This window comes from Merops nubicus, unplaced genomic scaffold (genome assembly GCF_000691845.1).
Source record: "Merops nubicus isolate BGI_N331 unplaced genomic scaffold, ASM69184v1 scaffold37475, whole genome shotgun sequence".
Classification (NCBI taxonomy): Eukaryota; Metazoa; Chordata; class Aves; order Coraciiformes; family Meropidae; genus Merops; species Merops nubicus.
The window spans coordinates 1-14866 of NW_008610966.1; the positions used below are offsets into that span (position 1 = coordinate 1).

Genomic DNA, 14866 nt, shown 5'->3' on the forward strand with positions numbered 1-14866 from the left:
CGGGGTGCTGCTCGGGGGCGCTGGAGGGAGCCGGCCCCAGGGGCTGGGCGTCGGGGCTGATGTAATAGCTGTAGTGCCGGCCAGGCAGGAAGATGTGAGTAGCTGCTTTTGAATCGATGGTCGAAGGGCTGCTGACCCAGCAGAGGGAGAAACCCCCGTGATCGGGGTGGGCAGTGAGGGGTTCAGCCGGCCGGGCGGAAAAAGAGAAGGATCTGGATGAATGTAGTGAGCGCCCATAACCTTAAAGATGCTGTTTTAAATAATAGATCTTAATGGTGGGCATTTAAATCTAATTTGCTTTTATTGTTCATTGTTTATTTATGTTGTTTATTCACTTTGCTGCTCCAGCAGTAAGAAGCATTAGGCGATTTCACTTTTGTTTCCAATCACTTTCACTCTTTGGCTGTCAGGTACTTCCATGATGTCATGATGTTTGGGTTGCAAACGCTGCAGGGAAGTGTTTAACTCCAAACAAACTGTATTAACCGGCTTCTTCAAATGTCATGGAAACACGTCTCATACCAACAGGCTCTGAAGCATTTTTCTGGCTTTTTTTTTTTTTTTTTTCTGAATTCTATGAATACTTTTGGAAACCCCTCAAGGGTTTCAGCTGTAATACTTTTTTATTTTATATTTTTGAAGGAAATGGCCTTTTTGAACAAGGCTTCATTTCTTCAAGCTTAATAGATCGGTTACTAGAATGCTAGTTGTCATTAAGAGTGTTAGTAATGATTGTGAAACAAAACATGAGAAGGAAATGAGTTTATGAAGGAAACATTATCAGATGATTTTACTGAGGGGGCTTTCCTGGGATTGGAGTTCATGGGAACTTTTTTCCAACTGCAAACAGAACTCAACAGCTCAATTATTCTACCTGAGATTTTTAATTGCAATGGAACAACCAGCAGGTTTTTTTGATACTAAATTATTGATTGAAATTTCAGAAGTCTGTTTGAATTATCAGTATTAATAACTTGCTTGCTTGCTGCTGCTTAATATCCTGTGAAACAAAAGCAAGATACATGAATTAAAATTACTCTTGGCCACTGAATATTATTTTAAAAGAGTCAGGCTTAGAAGATGTTGTTTACTTTCTTGTATGCTTGGTTGCATGTGTGGTATGTCTGTGTAATCAGAAGCAGAACGTTCATGTCTTTTGTCATGTGGTCTGACAGCTCAAGTCAAATTGTTCACAGTCATGTCACTATAGGTAGAATAAGAAGATCTTTTGAAGTTTAGCTACCTTCACACTGAGAAGGTTTATTGAGCAACCATGCAGAATATAGTTAAACTGTTACTAGAATTTATGAGGTGATCTTCCTCAAGTGCCATTTTAATTGAATTTCTCCAATGATCTCTTTTTCAGGAGACCTCATGGAAGGAGAGCTTTACTCTGCTCTCAAGGAGGAAGAGGCCTCTGAATCAGTTTCCAGTACAAACTTCAGTGGTGAAATGCACTTCTACGAGCTTGTAGAAGACACAAAAGATGGGATCTGGCTGGTACAGGTATAGAAATTGGATCCTTTTTAAAATGCATTTATCACATCCAAAATGTGTGTCAAAGGTGGAGGTCATGAGGGTAGTTAAACAGTAGTAAAAGTGTATAGCAGAGAGATTGTGATAAAGAAACTATATCAGGGAGGCAGTGAGGAATAAATCTGTTAAAACCAGAAAGGCTGGAAGTGGCAGAGTACCTATACAGACAGGAATTTTTTAAAAAAAGTTATTCTGTGGATTTATTTTTTTTTAAAATCAGGTACACAAGAAGCAGAAAACACGGGAAGCAGCACACACTTAAGTACACAGGCTATGCAAGTACTTGGCCCTGGTATTGTAGGAGCTTGTTTACTGTGTGAAGTAGGTGCTGTCTGCTCCCAGCTGGCAGAGGAGAGGTGCTTCTGGTCTTGCTTTTCCTTTTGGTTGCATGAAAAGCAGGCCCAAGCAATCTGAGTTTCTGGTTATCTAAAGGGCTTAGAGCACTTTGAAAATCTCTGTTGTCTCTTCCCAAAGGCAAGATCTCAGTGTGCTGCTGCTTCCCAGGCTAGTTGGCTGCTTCTACAGTATACTCCAGTAGGGCTGCTTCTACAGTATACTCCAGTAGCTTAAAGTTAACCTTCCCCCAGAACTTGTGGGCCCACTGATTTTAGAGCGTGCTGCCCCAAGTCTGCATGAGAATAGAAGAATGTTTAGGGGAAAAAAAATAAATTCACAAATAGGATTCTGAAACAATTAGAACATAAGTAATCTAGACCAAAAAGTAAAAATGCTTTTCTGCATCAGCTTTCCTATTGATAAGAGGGGTTTTTAAGGCATGAGTTCCTTGCCAACAGCCACATCAGGCAATCAGAATTCTCTGCCAGACAATTAATTGTTCGGTTGGCAGCACTCCTGCCTGGTTTGTCTGGTCTCCTCACTTCATATTTTCTATTTAAATAGATTATCAAGATTTAATGACTTCCTGTTACTAGACCTGCACTGTCACTGCATGAGATCTCACTCTAAAATAGTCAATGAGAGGACAGATTACCTTCAGAGTCAAAATGGCATTTGTGTGTGGGAGGGATGCATTTGGAGTTTATTGAATCTAACTTTTGGGTTTAAATGATACAGAAGGGCATTCGTCAAGCAGAGAGAGGGTGTTCAAAGGAAGATAACATGACTCTGAGCTAGCTGAGAATTACAGACGTGAATATGCTGTGAAAAATCTTCCCTCCTCCCTGTGAAGCTGAAAATAATAGAATATGGTAGTTCTCTGTTGTCGGTTGCTTGCAGAATTTTAATTGTAATAGATTTTCAGCTAGCTTCCTAATAGCAGATCAGATAGGCTGTGGTTTAGTATCTCCAGCATGATATGCTGTCATCATTCTGGGAATGTTTGCACAGCTATTTAGTTGGTCACAATAGCTGTGGAAAAAAAAAATTAGTGGAATTTACTGAATAATTCACTTGCTGAATGCTGTTTGTCTGTTCCTCCACAATAAAAACCACTAGATGTCAAATTTCTTTTTTTTTCAGTCTTGCCTTTTGAGTTTTCATCACTTTGAGTTTGGATTTGCTGCTTCCCCACTGTAAATCCTGTCTGGCTAACTCCTGTGCTGGATTCTTTGTGTCCTTTCACAGGTTTTCCCATTCTCTTAGGCCTCATCCCTCCAGAGCTGTTCTTTAGCATAATTTTTGTGTTCTAATTCTTGTTTGCCATCCCTTCCCCATTGTCCTTTACTGTTAGGCATCCTGTGGAAACTTCACAGCTAATTAATCAACTTGATGCTTAGGCAGGGGACAGTACTAGAGTGAGGATGTGTCATGGATGGGTTTGATGACTGTAGAAAAGGTCGGAGCATTCCCCTGCTCTGTTGTTGCTGCTGGCTGGGAAGCAGAAAGGATCTCCAGATAATTTTTGGGATCCTGACCCTGAATCTCTGTTCTGTGGAGGCTGCTGGAGAGCAGGAGAGGGAGAGGAACAGTTCTGGCTCGGCCAGTACAGTGGCTGCTGGTTGGGTTGGTTTTGAACACTTCATGCTGAAGCTTGGGAGGACAGGGACTCTGAAGATGATTTCTGTTTTCCAATGCATGTAAATGGAATTTCTGGGGTGGCACAGGCTGGTAATGTGATAGCCATCCCTGTCTGCAGAGAATTAAAGGAAAAAGAGAAAACTGTATAAATTTAGATGTGCATTTATCATTTAGAGCCAGCAAGGTGAATTCCTTGAAGAAAGCCAAAGTCCATACACAAGGAAATGGTATTTTGTGGCTTTGCTTCTTTATTTTCTGGAAATCTACGAGTAAGGCTTCCAGATTCAGTGGGAATTTGTTTACCCCTGTAGCTGTTCACAGGTGCCCTCTGCTCCTACATGGAGCTTCCATAGAGCCACAGGCAGCAGCACGTTCTTTCTCCTATTAGCTCATGATCTCATCACCTTTCCTTTTATGCCTTTCTTCTTGCTTGCCAGCTGCTGCTGTGCACTTCTTTGGCTGGCAAGGAGGATGCGTGGTAGTTTCTAGAGCTGCTTCTCTTGTTGGTAGAGGAGTAGCACGTAACATTCTTGCTTTTCCAGACTCTGCTGTGGCTCGTGCTCTCTGGTTAGTCTCCAGAAGCCTGTCACATCCAAAAATAATAGTAGTCATTATGGCTTCTTAAAAACTTACAGTAAATTATCTGCAGATAAAAATTTTCTTTGAATGAAGTTAAAAATCTGAATCAATGTATATTTTTATTTTAAGAGTCTCTACTGTAACAGAGTGATAGAGAAGTAAAGGGAACTTTCTTCCTGGCATTGAAGCAGGAGGGCAAACAGTTGGATTATATCTGGGAGAGGTGCAAAGGACATCATTATGGATATAAAATGTTTCAGTCCATTCTGCAGCTCAGCTTCTTGTTCAAGTGGTGTAGTCACAGAGCAAGGGATGTGCCTACAAGATTTTGGTAGTGCTTCATTTGTTCATTCTTTCTTGTGCTTGCATGTAAGATGAGGAATTTTCAAATTTGCCTTTTTAATTTTGCCAGGTGAGCAGTTGTTCTCGTGGTAAGGAAATGAAGTAGAAACAATTCTTTTAAAATACAGTGTTCTGTATTTGTGTCTTTTCTAGTGCTTCTTCAGAGTCATTTACTGTAGGTTACTAAATTTGAACTTTCAGTGTTCTTCTTGAGGGTCTTCATATCCAGTCAAGGGTGCAGAATACCATCAGCTGGAATGTAACAGTTCTCATACTGCCTGCACATCTGTGTTAATTCATTGCAGAAGCTCATTTATTCTCAACCTCTGACTTAACTGACAGCTTAACTGAGCTGTTCAGATTGGTGCATAGATCAACCCACCTCCCTTGAGGACCTACACATAATTTTTAGGTAGTTAATTTTTGCATGCTGTGATGGATGCAGTCTTCTGTCTTTGACTAGTTTGATGTCATTTCTCATGGTTTCAGAAAATAAAATAAAAAAAAAAAAAACTCCAGATATCTGTAATCCATGTGGATGGATTCTGAACTAGTTGTGAATTCTTAGCAAAGACCAACTATGTGGAAATTCAGTTTTATCAGCACAGTTCCAAATAATGAACAGAGTGTGAGGTCTCACAATTAATAGAAGTACAGATGCTCACGTAGAAACTTACTGACAACATCTGGAATAAGTGTGGGTTTTTTTTTTCCCCATGCTTCTAATAAATAACTCACCAGTGCATTTATAACTAATTGTATTTCTGAATGAAAATGGTCCAAATATTTTTACCTCTGTTTTATCTATGGGAAGATAGTTTGCACCACAGCTGGTGATTATAAAGGGTTCTATGAAAAGCACCTGAGAAACTTAATAGACCAGGGTACTTGAACCTCTGTGTCTTTGGGGATCCCTGAAAGTCTTCCAGGAAGTGCATGGAGTCTTTACAGGAATACCATCCTCCTTCACTAATTTACCTGAGGCACTCTGGAGGAGTTCCTGGACCTCCAGGGGTCTGGCTATCTCCAACTGGAAACTGCCAAACCAGACTGACAGTTCTTGCATACATACAACATTACTAGTTCATGGAGTAAGTTAGAAATCAGTTTTGCCTTTGGCAAAATCACAGTTTTTCCCCATTCATAAGTCTCTACTCCTTGAAGAGAGTGACTTTGTGAGGCTGGGTGGAGATGGACCACTCACAAGAGAGCTGCCTGTACCTCAGTGTGCACAGCAGGAAATGCTGCCTCTTATTTAAGAGGTTTTGTTCTTCCTGATGGTTTAAAGTCTGTGCCCAGAGCTGATGAGCACTTGGAGTTGTTGCCTTTGGCTAAGCTGTAAAACCAAGTTTTGTCTGTTTGTCTGCTTTTGGTATGAGCAGGTGCTCCTGACACCTGGATCCTAGCTAGAATTGGTTAAAATAATGAAAATTGAAATACCGTGAAATGTTTGTTATGCATTTGTCTGTCCCTGACCCATTCTCATGCTTTGTGATATTTGAACATTTTTAGTTGTGAGTGAGCTTCAAAACTTACTGAGACTGAATCTTGTTACTGTGACCTGTTTTGAAATCTCTGCTTACCTGTCTAAAAGAGATTGGACAAGATTTGATTTAAATGCACAGAAAAAAGATGAATGCTCAAGTGAGGCTAATACCACATTGTGTTCAAGCACTGGAGGGGTACCAGGAATCTGTCCTTGCTTATTGCATTGCCTGCAGCAAACTCGTTAACGTCAGCAGCATCCTTGAGCCTCTTCAATTTCTGTCACATCTTGGATTTTAAGAATGTATGTTTCATAAAGTAATTATTTTTAAAAGTGCTCCTTAATGATAACTGGAAATAAAGGAGCTTCTGCATCAATGGCAGTTAGGAAGTAGCTATTGCAATGTCAGTGCATCTGCCTGAGACACTTGTGTTTGGGGTTTAGGCAAAAGAGACCACGTGTCTTGCTGGCATTGTCCTGTTCTTCAAGTATTTTGTATTTGTCTCCAGGGTGTTTGCTCTTGAAGTCTGCTTCTTTAATGTCATAACTATGACTGCTTTTTTAACATACTGGTCAAAATGATTCCATTAATTATGTTCTGGATTGGTCACTTCTGGGACAGTTCTGTCTAATTCAAGGTCAGAAGAGCTCTTCCAGTGCAAAATCTGCCTATGCAAATGCCTATTGAAATTATCAGGATTTCAGTAGTTGCAGTATTATATGTCTCTAGATGAATTCTATTTTAATTTTGTTTTCTGTGGTAGCTGGAAGCCACCTTCTTTGGTATTTATGGAAACTAACCAAGAAGACTCAATCAGAGCATGCAGAAGTAAAGGAGATTTCCAAACCCCCAGCTTTCCATTTTTACTTTGCGTGTCTTGGTGGGTGGCATAACTTACTTGCAGTTTTCCACAGTCGTCGGTGGAGAATCTCCTGACCTTTAGGGATATGGGGTGGTCCTCTCAAATTCTCAGGTGCAGTACAAAGAAACTTGTGTCCGAGATTTGAGAGGAGGTTTGTGGATGGATGAGTCCCTCAGTGAGGGCCTGGCCTTCTCTCCAGCACCATCTTCCACTAAGGAAGGTAGTAGTCCCTGCAGAGAGATGGTAATTCAGACCCTGCAGTCAGAGCCAGTCCTCTGGCCTGGGTTGGGTGTAATTAGGCAGCAGATCTATGCCCTTATGTGGGGTTGTTAAATGGCAGGGTTACTTTGATCCTATTGGATTCTTTTAACCCATTAAGACAATTAAAGGATTGATTGAGTTATCTTCATTGTCTTGTCACTCTGACATAGGATATTTTACAGATTGCCAACATAGCTAACAATAAGAAAAGGCTGATAGGTCTGTGTTCCTCTAAATGTGGTGTTTGTTTCCCAGCTGTGCTAGCTGATCTCGTAACAGATACCTTCTCCTGTGAGCTCTGTCTGTATTTCTTTAAAATGAAATAGAAGGTCCCTTTCAGTCACATGCTCTTAGTGATTGAGTTCAGCTCTCTGCTAGACTGTAGAATATGTGGTGTTCACAAAATACCTCACTGTCTCTCTTAAATCATTCAGTTTTTTGAGTGTCATACCCATACTGACTGCTCTCTTCTTGGAAATGAATATCTGGCTTCTGGCTCAAGTGCATTCATGGCTAATTTCTTCCTGTTGTGCTTAAACTGACACCACTCTTCAGTTTCTCTGATTCCCCATGTCTACCCCGCTACTCCCAGAATGTGAGATCAATCAACCAGTTGGTTTTGTCAGGTATAATATATCCTGGACTCTGCTTATTTCACAGCCAGTTAATATTGATGGCTCATAGTTCCTTTTGGATCAACTAACAGACCCAAGCTTTTCCTCCCATGGCTGTTTCTACCTGATGAGTTCCCTGAGTGTCCTGCTCGTTACTGAATCCAATTTCATTTCTGACACCGTGTTGCAAGATTTGTGCAGCTCTGCCTGTGTGCTGTTAAAATCCCCTTGTACGTAGATGAGCTTCCCAGTTTTATGTCATCTACAAATGCCTTTGGGAGACTTCAGATTTCTGCAGGAGGGGCATTAATAAGAATGTATGCTGAACTGAGCTCTAAGATAAATCTATTAATAAGTCTGTTAGGACCTTTCTGGCATTTTGATGTTTTCTTGCACTAGCCAATTTTTTATTCTCTTTATAAAACTTTTCTTTCTTATTCACTATAAAAGCTTATCTGCAGTTCTTATGAAAATTTTCTGTGAATGCATGCTATTTTACCCAGCTGCAAACAGGGTACCCTTTGTCTTGAAACTTGCTTCTTTTCCTGCAGGAAGAAGTGGATCTTTAACTATGAACTTAAGTCAGGAGTTATACATCTTTAGCAACTACATGCTAGAAATTATTCTCTATAAAACTTTTTTCTTATTCACTATAAAAGCTTATCTGCAGTTCTTATGAAAATTTTCTGTGAATGCATGCTATTTTACCCAGCTGCAAACACCTTTCTCTTGAAACTTGCTTCTTTTCCTGCAGGAAGAAGTGGATCTTTAACTCTGAACTTAAGTCAGGAATTATACATCTTTAGCAACTACATGCTAGAAAGGGGTGGAAAATTCAACTTTATCTTCACCTTTAAAATTTGTTCTACAGTTTTGCATACTGTTGAGATGAAACTGGTGGGATAATTTTTTTCATTAGCTCATAAATACAGTTACTAACTTGTTATTCTCCTGTCAAAATGTAAATTTGTCTGGCATGAGTTTCACAAGACATCTTCACAGGTTCCTCTGTGAATTTCTGTGCTTGTTGTGCTGCAGTTTGGGATGGAGATTACCAGCTTGCTCTGATTTAAATGCATTAAGTTATTTGAGTTTTGTTTCCGTCTTCCCACACCCACTAACCTGTCCATGCCCAGCCATCTCCTCTTCATTGAAAACTGAGTCTGAGCATTAATTTCATTTTAAATAGAAAACTGTCTTACATTTCTATCCTGTCTTCATTGTAGGGTGGTGCTGCTGCTTTCCTCCCTGTTCTATTCTTATTCATATGACTGAAAAACCTTCTGGCACAGCTTATAATACTCTTTGTGTGGTCTAACTTGGATTGCTTTTTTTATTATTTTTTTTTTATTATTTCTTGCCTATTTTTCTTTGCTAGCTCTTCCTTTTGACCTCTTTTCATTCCTTGGAGGTTCTCAAACTATTTCTAAAATCTTTTTGGAAATGCTTGCTAGGAAGAAGAGCAGGACTTGACAGCTTCTTTCCCGTGCTTGAAATATAACATCCTGGCAGCTTTAACACCTTGGACTTGAAGAACTTCCAGGCCTTTTCCATATTCATATTCCTGATCTCCTCAGTCACAGGTTTTTAAGCTAAATTTCTTAGCTTATCAAAACTCACACTTCTTAGATGAAATCTCTTATAAATGTTTACAAGCTGTCTTTAATTCAGTCTGAATGATGTGATTGCTTAATGTGACATATTTTCTGGGACTCTCTCATCCACAGAAAGTATGACTACTTTCCAAAAAACAAACCCTTGCCTTTGATTGGTGAACTCCCAGTGTTGTAAGTGGGTGTTGTCTGCAAGGAGCATCTGCAACGGACATGCTTGGTTTGATTTTTGTTTTTTTTTTTTTTTGCCATGATGACATAATAGACCATGAGCCCAAGATACTTTACAAGGCTTCAGAGTGTGGAATCATAGTAGGCCTCTATCTAGTTACAAAATGCAAACTGCAGGAAGTGCTAGTTCTGTTGTTGTCCTTTGGCATAAATAACTTTCTCCAAGAGGAAAGACTTTTTCACTGAGAGGAAGTTAAACTGGTATTAAAAAATCCACCAGTACAAACAGCCAAATGACAGTAAAACATACTGGTGACCTTATTTGCCCCAAACGTTCTTCTTTTGATGCTTAAAGTGAATAGTGGAATGTCAGATAGAAGAAACAGCTGAGCAGGGCTCATCCTCCTGCACATGACCAGAGCGTAGCCTCAACTGCTTGGCTTTTTCAGAACATGCACACAGGATTTTGGAAGAACCTGAGCTTTGAGTAGTAGTACCAAGGAGTAATCCAGTTGTCAACATTTTATGCTTAGTAATAAGATGTAGTGAGTCCTTACTATGCTGGATGCACCTATCACACTGTAGTAGCTCTGAGGACATACTGGCATGAAGGTGTCTGTAGCAGTGTGGTCTCCTGTAGTTGAGATACGTGAAAGGAAGAAGTTTAAAATATCCAAAATAATTGCTTCAGTTACATTGGGTGATGTGAAGATGCCTCAACAGTAAGCAGATTTCCCCACCTGGTTGCCTTGGTGCTTGTAGGTTCTGTTTAGCTCATCAAAAAGGCTTTTTTATGTGATCTGTGTGTTTTGAGAATAATTTGAAAGATTCTGGTTTTATTTCAACATTCTGGGCTCAGTGCAATGGGAGTGGGATCTGTAATTTCCGTTTACCTGTGTTTCCCTATGTAGGACATTCTGCTTAGTGAACTCCCTTATTTTAAGTGTCTGAGAGGATGCTACTTAGCACAAAGCAGGGTTTGTGTTTTTTTGACTCTCAAAGGCCAAACACCTTGTCCAGGTCTGCATCTCAGCCTGTACTTAGAGAACTGTTAAATCTCAGTGACAACTGAGCTTCCAGAGGAAAGCTGACATTTGGGGTTATTAAGTCAGAAAAAGACTAGGAGAAGTTCAATGGCAGGTAAACAACTACCTAACAAAGGTAAGTTTCAAACCTTAATTTAAAAATACATTTTAAGTGGTTGCCAGTAAGCCTGCAGAGGCATGTGAGGCATTTCTAAAATAGAAACTGTGATGGCTCGTGGAATAATGCATGATCAGTCATGTCATTCAGAATTACCTGTCAGCTGCAGACAGGCAGGTTTTTCTTCTTATTGTCTTTTTTTTTGCCTTCCCTGTACAGTTATAAGTCAGAGGCTGGGTTCATATTCTTTGTCATTTGTGTCTGTGGAAGCTTAGGTCTACAAAACCTGAAGTACTACTTTAATACACTAGGTTAGAAACAATTAGACCTTGGGATATATCGCAGTGAATGATCACCCCAAAATAGCAGAGGGGACACTGGACACCTGAAGTTACAGAGTGAGTCACTGGTAAAGCTGGAAGGAGTCAAGATATTTAGGCCATATCTGGGAGCTGAATCATTAGTTTCCACCATTTAGAAATGGCTGTTGGCAGCCTGCTCTGGTACCAGGTACGTATGTTCCAGCTTGTTTTACTCTCTGTGAGACAACAATTCTTTGGTATGCTCTAAGTTTTTGTGGAGAATTTTAATAAAGTAAGAGTCTTTTACTGCAAAGAAGTAGAATCTGCTGCACATTTCTCCCCTACTATGAACCGGTTAATGGTAGTTTTGTTATTTTCCCAAAGTTTTTGTTAACTGTCACTGATCTTAGTCTCTTAACTCAAAGCTATGATGCAGTTTTCCTGCAGAAACTCTATGTCTGCCTTAGAGCTTCACTCTCCAATGACATTTAGTGTGATTCCAAGTTGTATAACATATGCTGTGTTCTAAGAGAAGGGGAAAGCAGTATAAAGGGTGACTGGATCTCTGGTTTTATGAAACTTGCTCTTTATTTCAGGGATAAAACTTACTGTGGTACTAAATTACTGTTTCCTTTTGGCAATAGGTCATAGCAAACGACAGGAGCCCACTGGTGGGGAAAGTTCACTGGGAGAAAATGGTGAAGAAAGTATCAAGATTTGGCATACGTACTGGCACTTTTAATTGTTCCAGTGACCCCAGGTATATTTTTAAAGGATTATCTAAATCTCAAGAATATTCTAAGGCTCAGCTGTGTTCTGGCAGCAAGGCTTGCTGTGTTGTAAAAGCAGCTGTGACAGAAGGTGGCTTTATTAATGTTTTTATCTCTGCTAAGTGTTCGGAATTCTCCATTACATTATTTATCAGCATCATAAACATAGATCTGCAGCTTCCTAAAGCATCACATGACAAAGTCAGAACTCTGACAGTGTAGAGTGTGATACAGCAATAACTGGAAGAGTTTGGCCTTTCAGTCCAGGCATTCAGGGAGAAGAACGGTGCTGGCTTAGGACAAAGCTCAGTATGTACATAGCCCATGTAAGAGAACTGTATCAGTTGTGGAGTTGTTCTGTTGCCATCTGGAAAGGAGAGGCAGGGGTTACCATGAACCTTGCCAGCAGTGCCTGCTTCTCAGGGTCACTGACAAATCCTGTTCCCTCACAGATGTGTGTTTGTGTATAAACTTACCCACACCCTTGGACAACATGCAGTGCACTATGCAGGAGTCACTGTGGTTTGCCCATGATTCCAAACAAGGAAGAAGAACAGAGCTAAGGAAGCTGTTAATAATTCTGTGCTGCTGTGAAAAGAATTTTTTTGAACATATTGAACATTTCCAACTTTTTTTGGAAACATTTGGTTCACATGACAGGGAACTTTGTCTAGAATCCGGTGGCATGGAATCATAAAGGTTGGAAAAGACCTTCAAGATCATCAGGTTCAACCATCAACCCAACACCACCATGACCACTAAACCATGTCCTAAAAGTGGACATGTATGGGTATGCATGTCTTACACAGCTGAAGTCTTAAATGTTTACAGAAATCTCAAAGTTAATCATATGAGAAAATTCTTAGACTTTGCAGTGCTTATGCAAAATAATCTGGTGTAATCAAAACACTGGCATTTGAACATCTTAAAAATTTGGCCATGTATCTCTTTGCAGAGCTTCTAACTAATCTTCATATTGTGATCAAATACTGTGTTTTAAATTAATTCTTTTTTTCCTAAGAAAGAAATGTTTTGTTGATTAAACAAGCTACTCTGAGTAGTGTTCATCAGGCTGCAGCTGAACTTCAGAAGAACAGTGCACACTACAGTAAGCAGGACACCTTTATTAGTAGGATAATATCTTATGGCTCTGTCTAAAAATGTTACATTCAAATTCCTGAGATGGGGAGGTGTCATTGTCTAAATATACATTGACAGATCAAAACCAGAGAGGATGTAGGTAAGGTGGCTGCTGAGTGAGGCTTGTGGCTCCCATTTCAATGTGCAGGCTTCTCAGAGACAGTTTTCGTGTCTGTCGGCTGTGTCACGTTTTGATTGTTCAAATTTGCCAGACATTTATTTCTTAAAAGGAGAACTTGGATAAGTCAGGTGGCATAGTGAAGCTGGTAGGGAAGATGCATGAGAGAAAGGATCTTCATAGTCATCAGGCTGATCTCAGTTACTCAGGCCTGGACCAACTCAGGGTTCAGCCTCGAAGAGCCTCTTCTTTTAGGAACTGCAAACAGACCAGTGTCTGCTAACGTCACCCTGCTGCTCTTGGCAAAACTAGGATGGGAGGAGGTGCTGGGGAAGTTACCTGCAGGCTGGGGAAGGCTGTGGGATGATGAGTTGCACTGCAGTTGCCTTCTCAGCTGGAAGGCCAAGGAAGAATAGTTTCTAATACTCAAGTTTTATAGTGAAGAGTCAGCTTGTGTATTTTTCAAACGCAGCTACCAAGTGTGAATGACTGCACGGCCTTCTTACTATAATGACCCAGGAAAATTAACTGTGTTCCTCTTCCTGCTTTATGAATACATATCTCTTTACAACATTGTGGTGAGAGAGGTAACAAATATGTTGTAATAATAAACAGGCTTTGGCAGAGAATATTGGGTGCCCGTATTTCCTAGTTACATGTAAAGATTCCCGTGTCTCATTTTGGGGCTCATAACAGAAATTTAAGGACTGCAGCTCCAAGGTTATGAAACTGTGTAATCTAACCTGCCATTTTCTTTGTAGATACTGCAGGAGGAGAGGTTGGCTGAAATCCACCCTCATTATGTCAGTTCCCCAAACCAGCACCTCCAAGGGCAAAGTAATGCTTAAGGAGTACAGCGGGCGCAGAATCGAAGTGGAGCACATTTTCAAGTGGATCACAGCCCACGCTGCTTCTCGGATCAAAACCATCTACAACTCTGACCATCTAAGAGAAGAGTGGAACAGAAGCGACCAGTACCGCGTGAAGATCTACCTGTTTGCCAGCCTCGACCAGCCTCCCGCCTTCTTCTCCGCCCTGAGCGTCAAGTTTACAGGGAGGGTGGAGTTTATTTTTGTGAACGTGGAGAACTGGGACAACAAAAGTTACATGGCAGAGATCGGTGTCTACAAGACGCCGTCGTACATACTTAGGACTCCCGAGGGGATTTACAGGTATGGAAATCACACCGGTGAATTTATTTCGCTGCGCGCCATGGATTCCTTTCTGCGCTCGTTACAGCCAGAAGTTAACGATTTATTTGTTTTAAGCTTGGTTTTGGTTAATCTGATGGCGTGGATGGACCTGTTTATTACACAAGGCGCTACTATAAAGCGTTTTGTGGTCCTTATAAGCACTTTAGGGACGTATAATTCGCTATTAATTATTTCCTGGCTCCCCGTGTTAGGGTTTTTGCAGCTACCCTATTTAGACAGCTTTTACGAGTACAGTTTAAAACTCTTCAGGTACTCGAACACAACTACTTTGGCTTCTTGGGTGAGGGCCGACTGGATGTTCTACTCTTCACATCCAGCCCTCTTCCTCAGCACGTACCTCGGTCACGGTTTACTCATTGATTACTTTGAGAAGAAAAGACGACGCAATAACAACGCCGATGAAGTAAACGCCAATAATCTGGAGTGGCTGTCGAGCCTGTGGGACTGGTACACCAGCTACTTGTTTCATCCCATCGCTTCTTTCCAACACTTCCCTTTTGACTCGGATTGGGATGAAGACCCGGATTTGTTCTTGGAGCGGTTGGCCTTCCCCGATCTCTGGCTTCACCCTCTGATACCAACGGATTACATAAAAAACTTACCCCTGTGGAGGTTTACGTGCCTCGGCGCCCATTCTGACGAGGAAGCGCTGGAAACCTTTCAAGACAGCGAGAGTGACTCTGACAGTGAGCACAGAGAGGCCTCCGGGAGTGAAAAAGGCGGCTCGGAGGCCGACG

General features: G+C 40.8%; 1 protein-coding gene across 1 annotated transcript; it reads left to right on the forward strand.

The window, feature by feature from the left end:
• Positions 1–1366: 1366 nt before the first annotated feature.
• RNF103 (ring finger protein 103) lies at positions 1367–14859 on the forward strand (the record flags this gene model as incomplete). Its single annotated transcript, XM_008941078.1, has 3 exons — positions 1367–1506; positions 11532–11647; positions 13677–14859. Coding segments are annotated over 3 exons (1439 nt in total), but the record flags the coding sequence as incomplete, so codon positions are not given.
• Positions 14860–14866: the final 7 nt, after the last annotated feature.